Source organism: Peromyscus maniculatus, chromosome 2, assembly GCF_049852395.1.
Source record: "Peromyscus maniculatus bairdii isolate BWxNUB_F1_BW_parent chromosome 2, HU_Pman_BW_mat_3.1, whole genome shotgun sequence".
In the NCBI taxonomy this organism is placed as follows: Eukaryota; Metazoa; Chordata; class Mammalia; order Rodentia; family Cricetidae; genus Peromyscus; species Peromyscus maniculatus.
The window spans coordinates 72,734,246-72,759,793 of NC_134853.1; the positions used below are offsets into that span (position 1 = coordinate 72,734,246).

Here is a 25,548-nt window from a genome sequence, read left to right on the forward strand (position 1 = left end):
GTAAGAGCAGCAAGCACTCTTAACCACTGAGCCACCTCTCCAGTGCCATGTTATGTCTTTCCCAGTATATTATAACAAGCAGGGAGATTAGCTTCTCCCTGTACTGGAGATGTTCATTTTGAACACTTGGCAACAAATGGCATCTGTTATACACTATAATGTCACTGTCTTTTAATTTCATTTGTAATTAATAAGTATCACATGAAGAACAAATTTGAAAGTATGTAAATATCCAATCCTTTTTATATTGTCACTGATGATAGCATCCCTTGACCATCCCACCTGAAACCATTATTGCCACATGGGAGAAGTTATTTTTAAAATCACTGCTTAAGGTTGAATTTAGTTCAAGGTAGAATAGTTGCCTAGCACACATAAGTCTCTGAATTTGATCCCTAACACACACACACACACACACACACACACACACACACACACACACACACACAAAACACTGCTTATTCCAGGTGTAAAATATAATATATAGTTGAATTAAAAGCTGTAAAAGCACCTCTCATTTTAAGCAAACAGCTAAAAAGAAATGGAGGTAAGTACTCTGAAATACTAACAGTTTGTACTAGGCTCCATGTATTGGAATTATAGGTGATTTTCCCCATATTTTTACAATTTAAAATAATTTTCCAATAATTAAAATTTGTGAATGTGTATCTGAAATGTCTGTTTATTGCCAGTTGGTCCATAAAGGGCTTGAGAGAGATATGACGTAGGAACCTTGATGCCCTCTCACCAGAACTGTTAGGTTACAGTTGCAGCCAGCAAGACACCTACCCTGGGATAATTACAGATTGGAACATCTAAAATAGTGTCTGATCTGAAAAGATTTCTTCCCACTCCAACCACTAAACTGCGCCATTATTCTTTGCCAATTATGTTGCCTCACTCTCAGTTTCAAAGAGAAAAGGCTGGGTGTGGTAGTTGACATGTGAGGAACAGTACAGAATTTAGAGGTTTATTTGTAGATAGAGGAAAGTAGTGACACATTTTCCCTTTTATCAAAAATAGATTTCTTTCTCACATAATATATTCTGATTATGGTTTCCCCTCCTTCCACTCTGCCCAGATCCTCCCCACCTCTCCTCCCACCCTGATCCATATTCCCTCTGTTTTCCATCAGAAAACAAGCAAGCCTCCATGGGATAATGACAAAATACAATATGATAAGGGAAAAAAACCAACACATTGGAATTGGACAAACCACACAGAACAAAAAGAGGCCAAGAAAGGGCAAAATAAATAGAGACCTACTCTTGTGCACACTTAGGAATCCCATAAAAACACTACACTGGAAGCCATAATATATACACAAAGGACCTTTAAGGTGAAAAGAAGAAAAAAATTACATAGATAAAATACAAATAAAAATAATAAGATAAAATTTTAAAAAAGAAGAAGAATCCTGACACGACATTGTGAGATAAGGAACCTCCAAAAATACCATTGAGTTCATTTTCTGTTGGCCATCTATTGCTGGGCATGCAGCCTGACCCTTAAGAGTAGTTTGTTTCCCCAGTGAGACTCCCTTGGAGGAAACTAAAGTTTCATTTACAAGTGGTTATCAATTGGAGATAGCTTCTGGGTTAGGGGTAGGGTGTGTGTTCTCTTTTCTTTCAGCTATAGAATCATAACTGGTGCAGACCCATGCAGGCCCTGTGCATGCTGCCTCCATCTCTGTGAGTTCATATGTACATCAATCATGTTGAGTCAGAGGGTCTTGTTTTCTTGGGAGTCCTCCATCCCACCAGGCTCTTACTCTCTTTTTGCCTCTTCTGTAGGATTCCCTGAGTCCTGAGGGTAGGGATTTGATGAAGACATCCAGTTTAGGGGTGAGTGTTCTAAGGTCTCTCACTCTCTGCATGATGTCTGGCTGTGGGTCTCTATTTTTTTCCCATTTGCTCCTGGAGAAAGCTTCTCTGATGATGGCTGAGCAAGGCATTGATCTATGAGTATAGATTGCAGAATGCTATTACAAGTCATTTTAGTGCTACATTTTTTTTCTTTTACAATAGTAGTATTTGGTTTTACCCTAAGTTCCTGGGCTATCTAGTCTCAGGTTCTTGGTCACACAAGTAGTGTTGGGAATGGGTTCCATCTCTAAGCTGATTCCATGCACCAACGTGACTTCTCCGTGTTCAAAGAGTTGTATAGATGTTGTCTTTAGCAATGAGACCTTGCTGTCAGTTTGTGGAACACAATCTATAGTTTTTCCAAAGGTTGGGCTATTTGGAGTTCCCATGGGAATCCTGTGGCCAAAAACTCAATTAGGTGTAACTCAATCCTTGTCCTGGAAACGTCATTTGGTGACAAGAGATTGCCAGTTGGGGCTTTGCCTCCCCCCATTACTTGGTGATTTCCTTTAGATCACCTTTATACATGTATGTATTTTAGGACACTTCTACTGCATTAGGTTTCCATACTATCCATCAAATAGCCTCTAATTTTATCTGTCTCTGTATTCCTTTCCTCATCCCTTCCTTCCCACTGTCTACTTAATCTTCCTGTTCCCATCTTCTCCTACCCCACCCATCATAGCTATCTATTCTATTTCCCTTTCCCGGGGACATCTATCTGCCCCCCCCCAGTCTCTTCTCTGTAGCGGGAATGTTAAAAGTTCTTATTAATAAAAATCAAACCTGTGGCTAGTTATTGGGGTCAACACTGGAAGATCAGAGAGACAGAACAAGCCACAGTTAACCTCACCTGGCCAACTTCTCAGCTGATCTTGTTTCCTCAGACTGGAGGCCTCTGTGTCCTCATATCCAAATGAATCTCAGCTGAACTGCTGCTAGAAACCTGAAAGCTTAACCAGCCAAATGCTTCTAGTTTCTGGTCCTCACGCCTTATATACCTTTCTGCTTTCTACCATCACTCCCTGGGATTAAAGGCTCGCTTTCTGGGATTAAAGGTGTGAGTCACCCTGCTTGGCTGTATCCTTGAACAGATGGATTTCTGCCTCTGGAATGCTATGATTAAAGGCGTGTGCTACCACTGCCTGTCCTAAGTATCTAGTGGCTTTTATGTTCTCTGACCCCAGATAAGTTTATTAGGGTACACAATATTTTGGGGAACACAATACCACCACACTTCTCTATACTTAACCTCTGTGGTTCTATGGATTGTAGATTGGTTATAACTAATTTAACAGATAATATCAGCATATATGCAAATATATACCATATTTGTCTTACTGAGTCTGGGTTACCTCACTCAGGATGATTTTTTTCTAGTTCTATCCATTTACTTGTGAATTTCATAATTTTTTGTAAGATCTAAGTAATACTCCGTTGTGTAAATGTACCACAATGTCCTTATCCATTCTTCTGTTGGGAGTACATCTAGGTTGTTTCTAATTACTGGCTATTATGAATGAAGCCACAATGAACATGACTGAGCAAGTGTCCTTGTGGTTGGCTGGAATGTCATTTGAGTATATGCACAAGAGTGGTAATAGCTGGATCTGGAGGTAGTGTGTGAATCTGGAGACCCATCTTCCTGAGAAACCATGACACTGATCTCCATAGTGGCTGTACAAGTTTGTACTCCCACAGTAGGCGATGAGTGTTCCCCTTGCTCCCCATCCTCCCCAGGATGACCTGTCACTTGCCCTATTCATCTTAGCCATTCTGACAGATGTAAGATGGAATCTCAAAGTCATTTTTGTTTGCATTTCCCTGATGGCTAAGGATGTTGAACATTTCTTTTAAGTGTTTCTCAGCCATTTGGATTTTGCTTTTAGAGAATCTCTGTTTAGTTCTGTACCACATTTTTTAAACTGGATTATTTGGTAATTTGATATCTAGTTTTTTTAGTTCTTTATATATTTTAGATATTAGTGGAGTTGGTAAAATGTTTTTCCCATTCTGTAGGTTGCTGCTTTGTCTGAATGACAGTGGGTTTTTGTTTTGTTTTTGACATACTGGAGCTTTTCAGTTTCATGCAGTCCCATTTATTAATTGCTGATATTATTGCCTGTGCCTGGTCAGAAAGTGTTTTCCTGTGCCAATGTTCAAGGCTACTCCCCCTTTCTCCTCTATCAGGCTCAGTGTACTTGACCCTATATTGATCTCCTTGGACCTGAGTTTTGTTCAGGGTTATAACCATGGATCTATTTGCATTCTACATACAGACATCCAGCTTGATCAGCACCATTTGTTAAAATGCTGGTTTTTTTCCCAGTGTATATTTCTGGCTTCTTTATCAAAAGTCAGGTATCTATAGTTGTGTGGAGTTATGTCTGGGTCTTCAACTCAATTCCAGTGATCAACATGTCAGTTTTTGTGCCAATACCATGCAGTTTGTAATTATTATTACTCTGTAGTACAGCTTGAAATTGGGGGTGGTGAAATATCTGGCAGTTCTTTTATTGTTCAGGATTGTTTTGGCTATCCTGGGTTTTTTGTTTTTGCATATGAAGCTGAAACTCACTGTTTCAGCTGTGAAGAATTGTGTTGGAATTTTGATGAGGATTGCATTGAATCTGTAGATTGCTTTTGGTAGAATGGCCATTTTAACTATATTAATCCTACCAGTCCTTGACATGGGAGATCATTCCATCATCTGATACCTTCTTCAATTTCTTTCTTCAAAGACTTGAAGTTTTTGTCACAAGTCTTTCACTTGCTTGGTTCAAGTTACCCCGAGATATTCTATATTATTTAAAGCTATTGTGAGAGGTGTTATCTCCCTGATTTCTTCTCAGTCAATTATATGTAGGAGGACTACTGGTTTTTGTGAGTTAATTTTGTATCCAACTACTTTTCTGGAAGTGTTTATCAGCTGTAGGAGTCTCCCAGGGGAATTTTTAGGTCACTTATGTATACTATCATATTATTTACAAATAAAGATACTTTGACTTCTTCCTTTCTAATTTGTACCCCCTTGATCTCCTTCAGTTGTCTTATTGTTCTAGTTAAGACTTCAAGTACTATGTTGAGTGGATATGGATAGAGTGGACAACCTTGTTATGCTCTTGATTTTACTGGAATTGCTTTGAGTTTCTGTCCATTTAAGTTGATGTTGGCTATGGGCTTGCTGTAAACATCCTTTTTTATTTATTTAATTAATTTATTTTACATCCTGACAGCAGTTTCCCCTACCTCCTTCCCTCCCATTCCCTTCTTCCTCTCTGCCCCACCCCCAATCCACTTCTCCTTTGTTTCTGTTCAGAAAAGGACAGGTCTCCCATGGGTAGCAACAAAGCATGGCATATCAAGTTGCAGTAAGACTAAGCACCTTCTCTTGTTTTAAGGCTGGGCAAGGCAATCCAGTATGAGGAGTAGGTTCCCAAGGGTCAACCAAAGCATTAGGGACAGCCCCTGTTCCCGTTGTTAGGAGTCCCACAAGTAGACCAAGCTACACAACTGTCACATATATGTAAAGGGCCTAGGTCAGTCCCATGCAGGCTCCCTGGTTGATGGTTCAGACTCTGTGAGTTCCTGTGAGCCACGTTAGTTGTTTCTGTATATTTTCTTGTGATGACCTTAACCCCTCTGGCTCCCACAATTTTTCATCTATCTCTTCATAAAGATTCCCCAGGTTCAGCCTTACATTTGTCTGTGAGTCTCTGCATCTGTTTCCATCAGTAACTGGATGAAGGCTCCCTGATGACAATAGGGGTAGTCACCAATCTGCTCATAGGCTTGAGGCTACCCATCCACTATTGCTAGGAGTCTTAGCTGGGGTCATCTTAGCAGTTCAGGCTACCCATCCACTATTGCTAGGAGTCTTAGCTGGGGTCATCTTTGTATATTCGTGGGAGTTTTCCTTACATCAGGTTTCTACCTGACCCTGAAATGTACCCACCTTTCCAGTCATCTCTTTCAGTGCTCTCACCCTCCATTTACTCCCCAACCTGATCCCTCAAGTCCCCATCCCTACCTGCTCCCAGTCCACTAAGTAGATCTCTTCTATTTCCCCTTCACATGGAGATCCAAATGTCCCCTCTTGGGCCTTCCTTGTTACATAACTGTAGTTGGTTGGTTTTTTCCTTTACTCTTTGGGGGCCTGCTACTGAGCTACGAAATAAATACATAGAATAAGTGAATGTGTAACATCTTTTTTTTTCAAGAGTTAAAAAGAGCTTCATTAGAAAGCAGAGGGGATAGGAGGGAGGAGAGCCAGGCCTGGAGAGAAAGGAAGATGACAGGAGCAGAAAGAGAACACAGAGAGAGAGAGTGGGGGTCCGCCGAATGTAACACATCTTAACTTAATATTTCACAACACCTAGCCTCTCTGGGTTTGTGGATTGTAGCATGGTTATTCGTTATGGTACAGCTAATATTCACTTATGAGTGAGCACATACCATGTTTGTCTTTCTGGGTCTGGGTTACTTCACTCAGGATGTGGGTTTTTTTTTCTAGTTCTGTCCATTTGCCTACAAATTTCCTAATGTCATTGTTTTTAACAGCTGAGTAATACTTCATTGTGTAAATGTACCACATTTTCTTTATCCCTTCTTCAGTTCAGGGGCGTCTAGGTTGTTTCCAGGCTCTGGCTATTATGAATAAAGCTGCTATGAACATAGTTGAGCAAATGTCCTTGGGTCTGATTGGGCATCCTTTGGGTATATGCCCAAGAATGGAAGCATCTTCAACAAATGGTGTTGGCATAACTGGATGTCAACATGTAGAAAAATGTAAATAGATCCATATCTATCACCCTATACAAAACTCAAGTCCAAGTGGATCAAAGACCTCAACATAAATCCAGTTACACTGAACCTGATGGAAGAGAAAGTAGGAAATAGCCTTGAATGCATTGGCACAGGAGACAACTTCGCGTTAGTAGAGCACCAGTAGCTCAGACACTGAGATTGACAGTTAATATATGGGACCTCCTGAAACTGAAAAGCTTCTGAAGTAAACTATCTTTATTATGTTGAGGTATGTCCCTTGTATCCCTAATCTCTCTGGGACTTTTATCATGAAGGGGTGTTTGATTTTGTCAAAGGCTTTTTCTGCATCTAATGAAATGGTCCTGTGGTTTATGTCTTTCAGTTCATTTATATGGTGGATAACATTTATTGATTTACATTTGTTGAATCATCCCTGCATCTCTGGGATGATGCCTATTTGATCATGGTAGATGATGTTTTTGATATGTTCTTAGATTTGGTATGCAAGTATTTTATTGAGTATTTTTGTGTTTATGTTCATAATGGAAATTAATCAGTAGTTTTCTTTCTTGTAGGGTCTTTATGTGGTTTTGGTATCAGAATAACTGTGGCCTCATAAAACAAATTGGACAATGTTGCTTTTCTTTCTATTTTGTGGAATAATTTTAGGACTCTTCAAAAGTCTGGTAGAATCCTTTTTTAGGGGGGTTGGTGTAAGAATTTTAATAACTGTTGTTATTTCACTGGGATTATAGGTCTGTTTAAATTCCTTATCTGATCTTGATTTAACTTTGGTAAGTGGTATGTATCAAAACAAATTACCCATTTTTTTAGATTTTCCAATTTGGTAGCGTACAGGCTTTTAAAGTATGTCCTTGTGATTCTCTGGATTTCCTTGGATCTGTTGTTTTTTAATTTTGTTAACTTATATATTCCCTCTTTGTCTTTTAATTAATTTGGATAAGGGTTTGTCAATCTTAATTGATTTTCTCAAAGAACCAATTGATTCTTTGTATTGTTTTGTTGTTGTTTTTTTATTCTATTGATTACATCAGTAAGTTTGATTTTTTGTTGCCATCTACTTCTTTTGGGTGTGATTTTTTTTTCTTTTAAGATGTATTTTTATTTATTCTGTATACAGTGTTTTACCTGCATGCCTGCTAGCCAGAAGAGGGCAACAGATATCATTATAGATGGTTGTGAGCCAACATATTGTTGCTGGGAATTGAACTTAGGACCTCTGGAAGAACAGCCCGTGCTCTTAACCTCTGAGCCATCTCTCCAGCCCATGAGTTCTTCTTTTTGTTCCAGAGCTTTCAGGTGTGCTATTAAGTTGCTAGTAGGAGATCTCTCTCTCTCTCTCTCTCTCTCTCTCTCTCTCTCTCTCTCTCTCTCTCTCACACACACACACACACACACACACACACACACACACACACGCATTTAGTGCTATGAACTTGCCTCTTAGAACTGCCTTCTGTGTGTTCCATAAGTTTGAGTGTGTTGTGTATTCATTTTCATTCAATTCTAGAAAGTCATTGATTTCTTTCTTAATTTCTGTCTTGACCCTTTTATCATTCAGTAGTGTGTTGTTCATTTTCTATGAGTTTGTAAGCTTTCTGTTGTTTCTGATGTTGTTGATATCCAGTTTTAATCCATGATGATCAGATACAATGCAAGGTGTTCTTTCAGTTTCTAGTATCTGTTGAGACTTACATAGTGTCTGAGCATGACATCAATTTTGGGGAAAGTTCTATGAGTTGCTGAGAAGAAGATACAGTCTTTTGTGTTTGGGTGAAATGTTCTGTAGATATCTGTTAGGTCCATTTGATTTTATAATGTCTGTTAGCTCCAACATTTCTGTATTTAGTTTTTGTCTGGATGGCCTGTCTGTTGGTGACAGTGGGATACTGAAGTCTCCCACTGTCAGTGTGTGACGGTCAATATGTGGTTTAAGCTGTAGTTGTATTTCTTTTATGAACTTGGGTGCCCTTGTGTTTGGTGCACAGATGCAGTGTCTTCTTGGTGGGTTTTTCCTTTGATGAGTATGTAGTGTCCTTCCCTATCACTTCTGATTAGTTTTGGTTTAAAATCTATTTAGTCAGATATTAAAATGACCTCACCATCTTCTTGCTTCGTGGGTCCATTTGCTCAGAATATTTTTTCCATCCCTTTACCCTGAGGTGATGTCTATCCTTGATGTTAAGGTGTGCTTCTTGGATACAGCAAAAGAATGGATCCTGTATTTTTCATTCTGTTAGTCTGTGTCTTTTTATTGGAGAATTTGAGAACATTCCTATTGAGAGGTATCAATAAGCAATGTTTATCAATTTCTATTTTTTGTTGTAGTAGTGTGTGTGTGTTTCCCCTCATTCAATTGGTCTGGGATTATTTATTCCTTGTGTTTTCTTGGATTTGTTTTAACTCTTCAGGTTGGAGTTTTCCTCCTGGACTGATACATAGATACTGCTCAAATTTGGTCTTATCACAGAATGTCATATTTTCTCCATCTATCATGATTGAAAGTTTTGCTAGGTATAGTAGTCTCAGCTGGCATCTGTGGTCTCTTAGAGTCTGCAGAACATCTATCCAGCCCCTTCTGTCTTTTAGAGTCTCCATTGAGAAATCAGGTGTTATTTTAATATGTCTGCCTTTATAGGTTACTTGTTCTTTTTGCCTTTCAGCTTTTAGTATTTTTTTCTTGGTTCTGTACATTTAGTATTTTGATTATTATGTGCCAAGGGGACTTTGTTTTCTGGCCTAGGCTATTTGGTGCTCTTTATGCTTCTTGTACCTTGATAGTCATCTCTTTTAGGTCAGGAAATTTTTCTCCCATGATTTTGTTAAAAATATTTTTTGTGCCTTTGACCTGGGATTCTTCTCCTTCTGCTATTTCTATTATTCTTAGATTTAAACTTTTCAGTGTCCCAAACTTCCTGAATGTTTTGTTCCATGATTTTTTTTTTAGAGTCAACATTTTCTTTGATGGATGTAGCTATTTCTTTTTTCATGTTTTCCATGCCTGAGATTCTCTCTTCCATTTCTTGTATTCTGTTGGTAAGGCGTGCCTCTGTGGTTCCTATTCAAGTTCCTAAATTTTTCATTTCCAAGTTTCCCTCTGTTTGGGTTTTCTTTATTTATTCTATGTCCACTTTCAGGTCTTAACATGTCTTATAAATTTCCTTTCACTGTTTTTGTTTTCATAGATTTCTTTCAGGGATTTATTCCTTCCCTCTTTAAGACCTCATGTTGCCGGGCGGTGGTGGCACACGCCTTTAATCCCAGCACTCGGGAGGCAGAGGCAGGCGGATCTTTGTGAGTTTGAGGCCAGCCTGGGCTACCAAGTGAGTTCCAGGAAAGGCGCAAAGCTACACAGAGAAACCCTGTCTCGAAAAACCAAAAGAAAAAAACAAAAAAAAAAACTTCATGTCATATTCATAAAGGATGTTTTATAGGCTTTGGCTTGGGCCTCAGCTGTGTTGCATTTCTCAGGGCCTACTGTAGGAGGCTTGCTGGGCTCTAGTGGAGACATACTGTTCTTGCTGTTACTGATTGTGTGTTTATGCTGGCATCCAGTCATCTGAGTTTGGAAGACTGTAATTCTAGGGGCTGATATCTGGTCTTATCTTTGTTGGGTGGTTTTGGGTTTTCCCCCCCTTGGTTTGTTACCCTCTCTGGTGACTGTGTGTTGCCTGGTAGGAAATTCTTCTAGGATCAAGATAGGTGTGGCCACAGGAGCTTCTAGGTAAAATCATGTTTCTAGCCGGGCGGTGGTGGCGCACGCCTTTAATCCCAGCACTTGGGAGGCAGAGGCAGGCGGATCTCTGTGAGTTCGAGGCCAGCCTGGGCTACCAAGTGAGTTCCAGGAAAGGCGCAAAGCTGCACAGAGAAACCCTGTCTCGAAAAACCAAAAAAAAAAAAAAAATCATGTTTCTAGGTATTAGGAGCTGACACTTAGGAATGGGGATGTGCTGCGGGCATGTTGAGGGAGTCCACAGGAGAAAGGAAAGCAGTCCATTCCACAAGGACCTATTTTGTCCCCTGGGAATGGGAGCAGAGTGTGAGGGTCCACAACAGGTAGTCTATTACAGAGCTGAGGAGAGACTGGAGGATTGAATTTGAAGGAGAGGAGAGGGGGTGAATGAAGGTCTGAAGCTGGCCTATCTACTTAGCTGGCCTACTTGCTTCTCGGTGGCTTGGCTGGCAGTTTCCCAGAGACAGCCTGCTAGAGTTGGGAGCTGGGATAATAGGATGAGTGGGGAGGAAGGTTCTAGAATAAGATCAATGTGATTCACTGGAGATTAGGGCAGAGAGGAAGGGGAGGCTGCAGCAGGCAGCCTGCTACAAAGAAGGGGGTGAGAGGAGAGAGCAGTAAAGATCCAAAGCTAGGCCCCCCGCTTCCCTGTCAGGAGTGAGTGGCCGGCAGGCTCCAATGGAAAGCACTCTGGAGTTGGGGACTGGGACAAAGTAACAGATGGGGAAAGGGAAGTTTGAAGAGGAAAATCCCTGTGATCAGAGAGAGAAGGGAGCTGCAGCAGGTGGTCTGCTGCGGAGCTGGGGATGAGGCTGTGTGATTGGATTTGGAGGAGCTAAGGGAAAGATGAAGCACTTAGCCTACCTGCTTTCCTCATGACACAGTTTTTACTAGACAAGGGACACAGGAAGCAGAAGGTAGAAAAGGTAAGCAAGAGTGGATGATGTGGAATGCTGGGCTGCCAAGTTTAGACTTTTTTTTAGGCTCCTCAAGCAATATTGAAGGATTTCAGCGAGTCTGTGACATGAGAGTGGGTCTCAGGCGGGTCATCCTCACACTCAGAGACATACCACTGTGTTTCTCCCAGCTCAGTTTCCTCCCACACGACAAAACGAGGTTTGATTATCATATAAAGTTCACCCTGCTTACTTTGCTTTGGCAGCATGATTGATTCTAAGAGGCAGAAGATCCATGCTTTCCAGCTACTTTAACAACTCAGTGTGTGTGGTAGCTTGGGGCGATTGCTCATTGAGTAAGAATGCTGGCTGTACAAATACAAGGACCCAGGTTTGAATCCCCCAAACCCACTTTAGAAACAAAAACTGGCATGGATGTATGTGCCTGTAACCCCAACATTTGGGGGTTGGGGTAGGAGCCAGCCTAGTCAAAACCACACATTTCTAGTTTAGTAGGAGACCCTGTTTGAAGGGAATGAGGCAGAGAGCAATTTTGGAAAAAACCTAATGTCGTCCTCTGGCCTACACATGTGATGCATGGGCTCATGGACCTGCACACTCATATGCTTGCACCATACACACATACACACAAAACAAAACCCTTAGTGCTTTTTAGTTTCACTTCTTTAACTCGACATTTATTTTCCCTACCCCCAGGATCATGGTTTTTATTCTGTATCCTTTTTCCTAGTGTAACTATAGTTCATCCTAGCACACTGATGTCCAACCTTTAGGGGATCTAGAAATGCTATTTCGTGAGGATAATTAAACCAGAGTCCACACCAGCTACTTAAAGCGTTCATTCTAATCACCTCCTGTCCCTGCTCAGTGTCCTTCCTCATTCCTCTTTCTTGTTATCTTATGTGGTTTAGATTAATGTCCTCTAAGATGCAGCTCAGGCATTGCTTCCCCTAAGAGTCTTTGCTGACCCCTCAACGATGCCCCTCGAAAGAGTTATTGCTATTGTTTTCTGTACCTCAGTCAGAGGCCTGGTACCATTAGATTATGGTAGGGAATAACATTGACATATGGCCAAATCTTATCTCCTATGCCATTGTGAAGGGCGGGGTGGGAATTCCTGTTCCATGTAATAAGCACATAACAAAAGCCTTGATATGCATGCTTTGTTGATGTTCTGAAGCCAACATAAAAAAATTCAGTCATTCAGTCAGTAATAAATGGACTAATGAACTGAATAGACAGCTCACTCTCAAAAGAAATACAAATGGAGGCTTGAACAATAGGTCAGTGGTTAACAGCTCATACTGCTCTCACAGAAGATGGGAGTTTGGTTCCCAGCATCTATGGCTGGCAGCTCTAAACTGCCTGTAGCTGCAGGGATCCAATGCCCTCTTCTGGCTTCTGTTGGCAACTGCACTCAATGTACTTAAAAACACACACACAAGACACATGTGCATATACAGATTTAAAAATAAAATAAAATAAATCTTTAAATATATATACAAGTGGCTAATAAATACTTGAAAATGTTTAACACCTTTATCCATTAGGAAAATGCAAATTAAAACTGCTTTAAAGGCCGGACGGTTGTGGTGCACATCTTCAATCCCAGCACTCAGGAAGCAGAGGCAGGTGGATCTCTGTGAGTTCGAGGCCAGCCTGGTCTACAGAGCAAGTTCCAGGACAGGCTCCAAAGCTACACAGAGAAACCCTGTCTCGAAAAAACTAAAATAAATAAATAAATAAATAAATAAATAACTGCTTTAAAATTGCATCTCTCCTCAGTCAGAATGACTATCATTAGAAACAAATCAAGCCATCAACAACAAAATTCTAGTAAGGATATAAGGGGGGAAGTAGCCTTTATTTATTTATTGGCAGAAATGAAATCATTATATAATGAAATCTGTATGGAATGCTCTCAAAAAACCTGAAATGGGCGATATAGAGATGGCTCAGTAGTTAGAGAATGCTTAGCGCTTTTCCAGAGGGTCACAGGTCAGGTCCTAACCTCTATGCCAGCTGGTTCACAACTGCCTGTAACTCTAGCTCCAGGGGATCCAATGACCTCATAGACCAGACTCCACAGGCACATGCACACATGTGTCATACACACACATACTCATAAAGAAATAATAAAATAACCTGAAAATAGAAATACCATATGGCCCAGCTATACTTGGGGATGTATCCAAATGACTCTGGTTAACTTTCTACAGGGATATCTGTTGCTAATTATTCACAATGGCCAGGAAATAGAATTGGTCTAGATGTCTTTCAATAGATGAATGGATAGAGATCACACACACACACACACACACACACACACACACACACACAATGGAATTGTATTCAGTTATAAAGAAAAATGAAATTGTAGCATTTGTAGGAAAATGAATGCAACTTGGAGTCACTAATCAAAACAAGCCAAATTCAGAAAGTCAGATACTGCATGTTTTCTCTCATTTTTAAAACTATGACAGAGAGAGAGAGTTATGAAACTAGAAAGGGGATCATGAGAGGAGAGGGGGTGATCTCAAGGGAGGTGGGAAATACAGAGGGTGAAAGGATACATGTACTAGGTAAACAGGAGCAGGGGCTATGTGGAAAAGAAAGATGTCAGCTGGAGATGGAGGGAGGAAGGGGCCAGGGACCTGGGGAGGGGAAAAATGAAAACAAAGTATAATGACACATATTTATGAAAGTGTCATGATATGCTAGCTATACAACCAATTTTAAAAGGCTATGCCATTTTAAAGTGTCACTCTAAATAAATGAGGGAACACCACAATCACAATAGAATTGGCCTCATGAAAATGATCATCATATTCTTTTATACTTTTTTAGCATTTATTTTTGTTAGTTGTCTATAGATAAAATTCTGTCTGCTGAGGAGACTAATAATCTAAATAAAATATGCTATCATAGTCCAGAAAAACACATGAAAAAAACCTGGCATTGGGTAAGGACATCTCAGAATAAAAAAGTCTCTCCATAGTTTCCTTTCATAGAGAAGAAAGGCATATATATATGTATATATTACAGTAACATTTTTTCTTGTGCTGTTTGACTATGTGGCACTTGATAGCTCTGTCTATTCCTATGGAAACCAAGTTAGTAGATGGAGCCAAGGCTTGGAGGAAGCATTGGGAGAAATATTAGAAGAGTTCAGCCATGGAGCAGCTAACGATGTTGCTTTTCCTTCAGTCAAATCCTCTTTGAGAGCCAGGATCTGCTTCAATCCCGAGAGATGTTCTTGGCTGGTGTATAGTCTGGCTGCTCTGCCAGATGGATGAGCATCTTAAACTTGGAAAATAGCAAATAAAGCTCAGAGTCTGCCTTTGAAGCATCCTTCTTAGCCTTTGCTTAGAACTGTCAAATAACTTCTTTAAATGTTTCCAAAGATTTGCTCAAGATGGCAGGCTAGTGATACACTTACCATCACAAGCAATTAGAAAGCTTTTTCATAAAGCACAGTACTTGACCATCAGAAGTTTAAGGAAGGAGAGACCATGTCTGCCTCTGAAAAAACAATGCAGATTCAATTTCATTTTTAGGGCTCAATGAACTCATATCTCTCTGTAACTTGATTTTTATAACTGTTTGCTTTCCTGTCCTATAAAAATTCAGTCTAAAGACCAAGAAACCAAAATACAAGCAGACACTTAAATCAGCTGAGACAGGAAGATTGTCCAAGGACACAAGCATTTATAGTCTCTGTTTTGTATGCTGGTGGTAATCTCCTAGTCTAGGTTAAAAACATACTGGTTTTCATTACACAAAACCATTTATGTATACACTGAAATTATGTTTTTATTTCAAATAGGATGTAATGGTTCATATTTCTAGTTTATGTACTTTCATTTAAAAATAATAATTGAATACTTTAAATACTAGATAAATAGGTTTTATGCTCCTTATCATATCATTCTAGACTGTCTACCTATTTAGTCATATCTTTAACTTCATACTCTGTACTCCATACTACAATAATATTGAATTGTAAGAAGGGTCTCAAATTTGATTTTGCCCCATATGCAAGCTAACAAATTGGTCTCTTACTATTGCATAGATGTTTAAAATAAACCTTAGACCCCAGAGCACAGACAAAGGAGTTTATTATTCACAACACAGCAGAAAGCCTGAGCTTCCGTGTTTACAATGGCTTCCTTTGCCCCTAAGAAGCCTGGGAGTGTTGAAGAGCAAGATGGATGCTGTGCCTACTGAGTTCCCACCACAGCCGAGCAACACTGAGCTTTAGAAGGCCTCCATTGTCTTTTAACCAGTGTGAAGGCATGACCTCATCCCTCCAGCTGCTTGCTGCAAACATTCCCCTAGGAAGTTGCCTAGGTAAAGAGTGGTTAACACTCCTATGTCTGACTAAGTCAAGTGTGAGTAAGTACCATAGGAGGTAGCAGATCTTACTTCAGACATGCAGAATATAAATCTAAGGCCAGTTTATCATCTGTCATGACCCAGGCAAGGGAACTTAATGGTGAACTTTGGCATCACAGCCCCCCAAACCCAATTAAGGAATCTGCCCTGGCCTACTCTGTTCTATATATAAACATGTAAGAGGTACAAGTCAGTATCACAGGCCCTTACAGCTTCCTAAGGCTTCTTATGCACCAGGGAGAGCATATGGATTTGTGTTCATTAGATTAAAAAGGGGCATGCCCATGCCTGTGCTTCTGTACACGTAAATGGATGCATGTTGTTGGATATTGATGAGCACCTCCCACTGATGACATCAATCAGCAGAAGAATAGGAACTACCAACATTGATAGGAATGTTTCTTTGTACATGGGTAGGAGTGGCAAACTCCCCAGTAGGTCATTCTAGCCTCCACTTCTATGTGATTAATGTGCAGGCCATCTTCATTGTGGTAGAGTCCATTACTAGATCCAAAAGACAGAGTACTAGTTGATCTCCTGCCCCTGCATCTTACAGAGTCTGAAGCCCTTCCCAAGTCCCAAAGTTGCCTTCCCCCTTTAGTCACAAAGCTAGTGAGTCTTGTCTTCTATGTGTTAGTGCCACAGCACAGCCAACTCTCACAAGTTATTCCTTGACCTTCATACCTATGCTGTGGCAGGTCAGAAGACATCTTGAAAGAATTGGTTTTCTTCTCCCATCATGTGAGTTCCAGGGACTGAATTCAGGTCATCAGGCTTGCAATCAAGTGTCTTTAATCCACTGAGCCATCTCACCAGCCCATGAGTCCCATCCTAATAGATATTACTTCACCTTCTTTTCTAACCACCCTTGCATGTACCTTCCATCTAGAAGGATGTGTGTCTGTGAAACAAATTTACTGTGATAATTTGGGCTGCTATGAGAAGATCAGTGCACATGGCATTCAATACTGTGGTCATCATGGATTTTTTAAAATCTAGAACCATATTACTTGAACAAATTGATCCAGGTTAATAAGCCAGAATACATTTTGAATCTCTAGTACCCTTTTTGGCCAAGGTACCATTAAGGATATGTCAGTCAAAACCAGCCTGATGTGGCTTTTAGGGAAGAGAAAACACCTTAATTGTTAATGGACAGAATAGAATGACAGGTTTTTTTTTTAATAGGCATATATAATCCCCAAACCATGCTTGTTTTTAATCATCGCCCACAAGAAAGGAACTCACTAAAAGAGGACACATTCAGTAGCCATATTTGAGTTATAGGCAAGAAGCAAGCAAGAGATAATACTAGAGGTATTTTTTAATTGATTTTCAACTGTCACAGCTCTCAATAATCCCATATAGCTGATGATGGTGTGGAAAAGGAAGTGTCCATCAAATGCCCCCTAACTGTTGGTCCATTGCTGGATGGCCTTCCTGAAAAATGATATACCATGGTCAGACCACAGGTGGTCTTAAAACCCAAACATGAAACAATTTGGAATCAAGGACTTCTTGTGGCTAAAGTAGGACAAGTTACTGAAACAGTAACATTGTAATCTGAGATGTGTCTACAGTGGTAAGATGGAAGATGGGTCCAAGAGCAGATTTCATAAATCATTGCCAAGAATAGGCAGATGCAGTGCTCCGTTAACTTGGCCTTCTTCACCATGAAAGAAACAGGCCAACTTGAGAAGAGACAGACACAAGTCCCATATATAGTGATATCTTCTACATCACATACTTACATTTTACTTTGTGCCCAATCTACAATGATGGATTCATCCCCATATCTAGTGCAATGATAGATCCAAATGGCAAAAGACTAATGGCCTGGGTGATCTAAACTTGTTCATCAGGTTGATTCCAGTTGCTCTTCTTAGAGAGCAGGCCCTTATTGTATACATCAACACAAACTATACAGGCTCTCTGATTGTGAGCAACAATGTGTTCCCATAGTTTGCAGCACCAGAGGAGAGTGTATTTAATCTAACATCTATAGTCTTCCACATGGCAGATCTTAACACCATAGCATTGACAACAGGCCAAGAACTAGTGAAAGTATGACCAGCCCTTGCTGCCTGAAGTGAGAGTGGTAGTTTTCATCTCAGCATGCTGGTCTAAATAGCCTTTCTAGCCAGTTAGCTTTCCAGAGTTTTCCTTGTGGTTAGGCAATTACTGCCTCTCTCAATGGATAGCATCAGTCTTTGACTGAATCAAATCATTGTGAGGGCCCATAGAGGCTCCCTAGTAAGACCTTACTCAAGGTCAGAGAATCTGAGCTTGCTTTACCCAGCAGGGCTGCATAATGAGATGATTTGGCCAGGGGCATAGTTACCAGATGTTATGAATAGTCTACATTTGGCTGTACCTTGTGCTTTGATCTTGAAAGGGGGAGGTCTTTTGCCTCTCCCCTTGGCAGAGTATAAAAAGCCCATTAGAATAAATCTCGAGGTGTCTGGGTATTGACCCAGGGCCCTCCTGAAGCTGTCCTGTGTCTCTGTCTTTCTTGTCGTCTCCGCCTATATTTCTATCTAATACTTCCTCATTCTTCTCTCTTCCCCTCAAGAACCCTTCGACAGGTCGGAGCTGGACTCCAACAAATCATCATTAAAATAGGTCAAAGCCTTTAAGGGAAATCCTGTGGAAAAAAAAAAAAAAACACCATGAAGTTAACAGCTTTGTCTCTGAAAGTGGCCAGCAGCTATGTCCAGTATTTGTCTTCATAGTTAAACAAGCCAGGCTGCCACAGAGTTCATGTTCACATCCCAGTAGACTGGGTGCTGTTAGGCAATGCTTCGCATTCACTTTCAGCAGCTAACTGCTCACGTGTCTCAACCAAATGAACACCCAGTGTTTCCATCTAAAATTCTCTACCGAATAGAAAGTTTCTCATTCCTCTCACCTCTTATTTCTGCTCTGGGGACTCTGGCTTAGCAGCCGCAAACACATACCTTTCATCCCACTGCTGTATCATTCTAACTCCGTCCTTCTCCCTGCCCAGAGAAGAAGGTGAAGCCCTGTTTGGACATCTTGCCTTAATCCTGTTTCTCACCCTTCACATTCATTAACAGATAGGCTAATAGAGTCCTTTCACACCCCCTTACTCAGTACTTGGACATAATGCCAGGGAAACATCCTATTCCTGATCCTGAGGAGAGTGCAGGGTCCTTTCTTTGTTTTTCAAGTAAACTATATCAGCAATTAAAACTCTTACTGCCTTGTCTGTTCTGGGATTTATTTTTACTCTTCTTGCAAGGTAGCATGTTCACTGGGGATACTGTGAGAAGACACAAGATTCCCTAAGAAATAAAAAGCTTTTCTCCTGACGGCATAGCAAATAGCATGCACACGGGCTTGTTTGCATCATTTCCCTCGTTTCCATGCACCACAGAGGCGATGCAGATGACACAAGTGAACACAGTGGAGTTTGCAGACATCCAGGGAATGCTGTACTTTGAAACTCTGCAGCCTTTAGAATGCATGAAGCGAGCCTTCTCTTTGTCCTAGTGGTGATAGTATCTCATATTTTAAGATTGCTCACTGCAAGCTTAGCTCTGAGAAGTGATCCCAATAAGCCAGGATCAAAGCTTTGCATCTGATCCTACACAACACCCAAGATCAGGGCATACACCCTCTCCAAACATGACTATGGTACTGCCAAAGCTCATTTGCATGTGCAGTCATTGTAGAAAAGCTTCACTGATTACTAAAAATTGTGACCTATATACTTCCTAGGGATAGTGTTTCTTTTTCAAATTTAATATGGCAAATGCCTTGAGTGTTTATAAATACGTAATTATAAAGACATCATTATAATTAATAACAAATGTTTCTGTTATTTCTATTTCAATGTAAAATAATGTATCTTTATCTAATGTTGTTAACATTTAGAATGAAATATGACAGAATGCTTTCTCTACATTTATATTTGCTATTATAAATATAGTTATAATATTTCCAGGGAAAATTATATGCAAACCTATAAATGGACCAAAATATGAACATTTGTGTATGTCAGTGAACAGCTCTTTTCTCCTCAAGTTCAATGGGGGAATAGGAGTTCTGGGACCATGCAGAGAGAACAAAAACCCAGAGGTCAATGGGAAGAAATGTATAGGTACCAAACTATGTTTTTTGGGAAGACATTTGCCTTTTTAGTATTTCTAAGTGTGGCAGAATCTTCATTGCTTTGCTTCAACTGAGGAGAAGGCAAATGGCCAAGGTACTCATGGCCCAGTAAAGAGAACATGGCAGCCTTGTGGAAGGACATGTGCAGTGAGGGTCCTGAATGTTGTGAGAAGTTAGTGGCAAAACACTTAACTGTCACCAGATGGAGGTCATGAAAAATATGATTTTAGCCACATCTTGCTCAAGAAAAGACTCCTTGTTCCCACTGAGTGATTGAAAGGCCTTTGTATTTTTATTAAAGCAAAGAATACACCAGGATGTTCGAAGATTGGTCTATAGCACTGAAGAATGATGCTTGGAGAACTGGCAAGAACAGGACAAAGGCCAACCTTCAGACTAGAAAGCTGCCTATTAGCTGAATGACTGTCACTATGGTGTCCCTAACAACATAGGAGACAATACTCCAAAAGAATGCCACCACGGTTTCTTAGCCTAGACTAGGAGTTCGGTGGAAGCCAAGCAGATGGGGAGTGGAGGAAGAAAACAAGCGATGAAGAACAGTACAAAGAAGCTGCCTTCAAATCTACTTAAAGCTAGGACTTGTACACAGATTGCATGCCTGTGATCCTGGCACTCTTGGGAAGCTGAGACAACAGGATAACCACACACTTGAGCCAGTCTGCTCTACATAGTGACTTTCGGTCTGTCAGGACTAAATTGTAAAGACTCTGTCTCAATAGCAGTAGTAGTCATTAAGAATAGTAATAATTGTAGCAGTAATAATCTACTTGTAAACAAAAACAACAAAACACATGAATAAACTCAGTGTTGAAGAAAAGCCAATACCATTTGATTCACAACTGAAGGCAAGGACTGTCCTCAGCCCATCAATTGCCAGTAGTTGGGTAGGGAGAAGTAGGGCCGGGAGCCCTCCCTGACCCACTGCAGCCTGCCACAGCCGCTATGAGAGCGTTTGCAATAACTGTGCCGTGCCTGGAATTAGTGTCCCCGCCCTTCTTCCTGTCTTCTGGCTCCTACACTCTTTCTGCTCTCTCTTCTCCAATACTCTCCAGGCTGTAGAGAGGACATGTAAATGTCCTGTGTAGACCACACTCAACCACCATTTATTCTGAATATCTTGAACTTTCATGAGTCTGCATTCTTCACAGTTCACTGCAAGGAAAGACTTCTGTGATTAAGGTTGAGAGTGCCGTTTACCTATAGGTGTACACATTAATATTTAGGGTTCAGATTGGTACCACGATACTTCCAAACTAGTGGCCACACAGATGATCCTGGTTAAAATCACTGAGTCAGAAAACAAAACAAAAAGGCATGAATGTGGGAAGAAGACCTGTGGGGAGGAGTGAGGATTGACAGATAATAGAAGAGAGGAAAGAAAGTAGACATGATGTATTAAATATGTGTATAAAGTTGCAAAGAACAAATTGAATGAATACAAAGGAATAAATAAAAGATAAAGGGCAAAGGCGGTAATACCATTCTGAGTATTAGCTCATTCTTCGTGAAGGAGCCTAAGGGAAGGAAAAGAATGGTACCCAGAGTGTGTAAAAATATTCCAGCAAGAAAGACAAATAGCTGAGTTCTCAAATTAACAAGCAACACAAAAAGGCTATCTGCAAAAGAAGAAACAAATAACCAACAAAATATTCCACTCAGCTAAGAAGAGCAGATCAAATTTATGATCAAAGTAGCACTGTGTACCAATGAGATTGGCCAGAGTCAACACATTGACAAAAGCAAATGGGAAAAGGTTGTAGAGAAACAAGAATTGTCATGTTTCTGCTGGGAATGCAAATTGGAACTGCTCTTCGAGAGAGCCCAGAGATTCTTATACACTTACCAGGAGATATGAACAAAACAATTCATTATAGCACTGATTGTAAAAAGTGAGAAATGTGCTAAGTATTCCTCTAAAGGGAATGAATACACATTCCTATAACAGAATACTTCTCTAGTGAAAATGTATGAACCAGAGCAACCTGGAGAAACCTTTAAATACATTTCTTTGAGTCAGAGATGGCCAGTGACTCAAATAGAACCATTTCTATAAAGATAGCACCTTCCAGTTTATGAATATACATGTTTGTATGAATAAAATATAAAAAAATTAATTGAGAAACACCCTAGTCAGTCCAAAGAGGGAGAGAAGGAGTTGAACACGCAAATAGCATTACCTGTAATTGTTATGTTTTATTCTGTGGGGGGGGAGGTGTATATGTATGTACATATTTGTGGTATGCATAGGTGTACAGAGGTGTGCATGTCCATGTGTGTACATGCATGCAGACGCCAGAGGTCAGTATCAGGTGTCTTTCTGAATCACTTTCCACCTCCATTTTTGAAACAGTCTCTCACTAAGGCAGGAGCTCAGCTGGTTCATTCATCTAGACCGCCAGCCAGCAAGCCCCAGGGTCCTCCTGTCTCCACCTCCCCATGCCGGGATCACAGGAGTGTGTCTCCACAGTCAGCTTTGGGTTTTGTGGGTCCTGGAGATCAAACTCAAGTTCTCATACTTGCAGGGCACTTTGGCAACTGATCATATTCCCAATCCCGGTTATCTTTTATTTTCTTAAAACAAAAATTTAAATGCAAAATATCAAAGTAATTTACTCAAAAATCTTCATATCATTTTTACTCAGATTAAATAACTATATGCGTGCTTCTAAAACAGTGATAGTTTTTACACACATGCATACACGTGTGTATGCGTAGGCACCTAAAAATGCATGTGTACATGTACACAAATCTGTACCCACACATATATAACACACGCAGACACACATTCAGAAGGAATTGACTTTCCCTTCTCTGCTGAGAGTTAAACCCCTGTTCTTGTGTGTGCGCTCCACACTGAACCACACGCCCAGCCCTTCTCAGCGTCGTTCTCAAAGTTCTGTGGCCCTAATTGGCATTTAATAAATGCTTGCTTATGAAACCCAGGAGGTTAACATTGGACCAAGTAAATTACAGTACGTCCAGCTCCAGCTGTCATTAGAACACCGGACAGGACTCTGTCTTCCAGAACTAGCGATAGAAACTCGCCTGTTCACAGAGCCGACCCCTTCCCGGAGCACCAGTCAGCTCCCCCTTGGCCGTGCTGTGGTCTGGAGAGAGACCATAGACGTGTTCCTCAGTGTGAGAAAACCAGAAGCCGTTATCTCTACCACTCCGGCTGTCTTCGCTCTTGGTTCTCTCCTCAGTCACCAGCTGCACTGTAAATAACGACGGTCAAACCTTCCTGCGTGCCACCCTTGGTCACCGCTATCCGTCACCCCACCTCAGCGTTTGTACTGTTGGCCAGGTTAGTCCTGAGAGGGTCCAGGTTTGATGAGAAACCTAGTCTCTGGAAAACCGTTCATAATCCTAGCAAACATTTGCTAGGCACCCACGTAGTGTAGTGTTTCAAGTCTTCTTCAGACGTTATCTGCCTCGTTTCCCATGTGTAATAATTCTGTACACTGTTGTTGACTGTTTTACACGTGAGATGCAGGGGCTTTTTCATCTGTAGACATTTTCTTCCATACGTTAGTGTGGCACCATAAGAAGATTTATGTCAAAAGCCCTGTCCTAGCCGGGCGGTGGTGCCACACGCCTTTAATCCCAGCACTTGGGAGGCAGAGGCAGGCGGATCTCTGTGAGTTCGAGGTCAGCCTGGGCTACAGAGTGAGTTCCAGGAAAGGCGCAAAGCTACACAGAGAAACCCTGTGTCGAAAAACCAAAAAAAAAAAAAAAAGCTCTGTCCTAACTGCCTGCTTCATAGCAAGGCTTAACAAATGTTTGTTGAATGAAGGAAGGACCAGCTGTTACTGGTATATACCATGTGAGTAGTGAAGTTTGCATCCCAAGAATAGCAGGAAACATAAATATACCAGGAACTTTGTATGTGCCTAGTGGTCACTGCTATCAACTTTCCTTCTACTTCCTATTTTCTGATTCCACAACGTAATGGCTGTCTGATTGAGTATCTCTAAAAGGTCATAATGAATTATTCTGTAATATTTGAAATGTTATGCTTGGAAAGGTCAAACCTTATTTTTTGGTATGAAGTGTCATACTGATTTTTTTTCTCTAACTGAGCACTTTTTTTTTCCTTAAAAGAAAAGATGACAGGAAATTTAGAGAGGGGCGCCCTCTTGAGGAAGCTTAGAGTGGGGCGCCCTCTTGAGGAAGCTTAGAGCAGGGCGCCCTCTTGAGGGAACTTAGAGCGGGGCGCCCTCTTGAGGGAGCTTAGAGCGGGGCGCCCTCTTGAGGAACTTTTCATGTCTTCTTTCTCAGAGCTGAGAAGTAAAATACAATAAAATCGAAGCCAGGCAAGTCTTGTGCACTGTTAAAAAAGCTGGAATCAGTGAAGCTTTAAAAAGCAAGAAGAGCCAAATACTGGTTATTTGAGAATTAAAACTCGTCACTGATCTGATCTCACATAGCAGCTGTAAAAAAGAATTTTTAAGTGAAAACAAAAATACAGGGGGTATTTCATTTCTTCATGCTTGGTCCATCATATAATTTACTTAACGTTTATCGAGTACTTGGTTTGTACCAGGGATTATACTGGGCACAGTAGCCAATGAAGTAGCCAATGAAGCACAACCTTGCCTCCTGACACTTATCATCTGTGAGGGGATGACATATAAAGAGTATGTGTTATCAAGTCTAATGTACACTATGGAGCAACCAATCAATAACATACATATTGATTCTACTGGATAGTAACTTGGAAAATATACACAAACCATAAAATGTACAAACTTAGCCCCCAAATCTGGCTCTTGGTAATTTACTTTTGTGATAAAGGAGAAAACTTGAGTACAAAACAGTATGTATTGAAGCATTTTCTATAACAGATATTTAACACTTTAGTGTCTCTATGCCCAGCAATAATAGACTAACATCTAAACACCTAGCATAACAGTCTGGCTAAGTAAAACTTGTTACGTCACCCAGTAAGTGTTGGCCAGCCACTGTGTAAGGTACATGTGTGTTCAAAAGTGATCAAAAGAAACAGGAAAGCATAAAGCAATCACCGTTGTAGTGTAGTGATGTTATCATGTTTTTCCTTTTATTAACTTTTCTGCATAATATACTCTATGAAGTTGGTTAAAATATTGAAAACATTCCAAAGGTCTTTACAAACTGGCAACAAAGTAAATTCTTCTTAATCTTTCCTTTTCTTGTTTTCATCTAGGGAAATTACCGTTTTATGAAACTCTTGCTTACACGCAGAGCAGACTGGATGCAGAAGGATCTAGAGGAGATGACACCTTTGCACCTGACTACCCGGCATAAGAGCCCCAAGTGTCTGGCCCTTCTGCTGAAGTTTATGGCCCCTGGGGAGGTGGATACACAGGACAAAAACAAGGTAATAAACAGTCAAGGTCAAAGACAAAGAAAGGGGAATGCTCCATTTTATGATGAGAAGCTTCAGGAAAGGTGTGCATTGCTGCCATCCCTGTGGAAGGGCGACTCCACACGTCCAGACATCCCAGCATCTCCAAGTCTGCCGTTAACCTGCCGGCCACCACATGGGAGGTAGTGTCATCTCCTTTGGAGGGTGAGGAAACTGAACCTTAAGAGGATTAGAGTCTGCCCAAGATCCAAGTGGCTAAACTGGAATTCAAACCCAGGCCTGTTCAACTGTAAAAGAGTTTCTAACGTTTGTCAGAAACTCATGACAGCCGCTGTGGGCACCTGGACT

The 25,548-nt window shown here is 40.7% G+C and overlaps 1 protein-coding gene across 8 annotated transcripts in view; it reads left to right on the plus strand.

Moving 5' to 3' along the window:
* Positions 1 to 25,548, plus strand: part of Invs (inversin) — a 172,588-nt gene that overhangs the window by 81,820 nt on the left and 65,220 nt on the right. For 5 of the 8 annotated variants that reach the window (XM_076564184.1, XM_076564185.1, XM_076564181.1 and 2 more), the window contains 2 exons: positions 1,794 to 1,844; positions 25,039 to 25,212. In XM_076564184.1, the coding sequence (XP_076420299.1) occupies positions 1,794 to 1,844; positions 25,039 to 25,212 (225 nt within the window). The remainder of the gene's footprint in view (positions 1 to 1,793; positions 1,845 to 25,038; positions 25,213 to 25,548) is intronic. The other 3 variants (XM_042271159.2, XM_042271163.2, XM_042271158.2) reach the window with 1 other exon arrangement.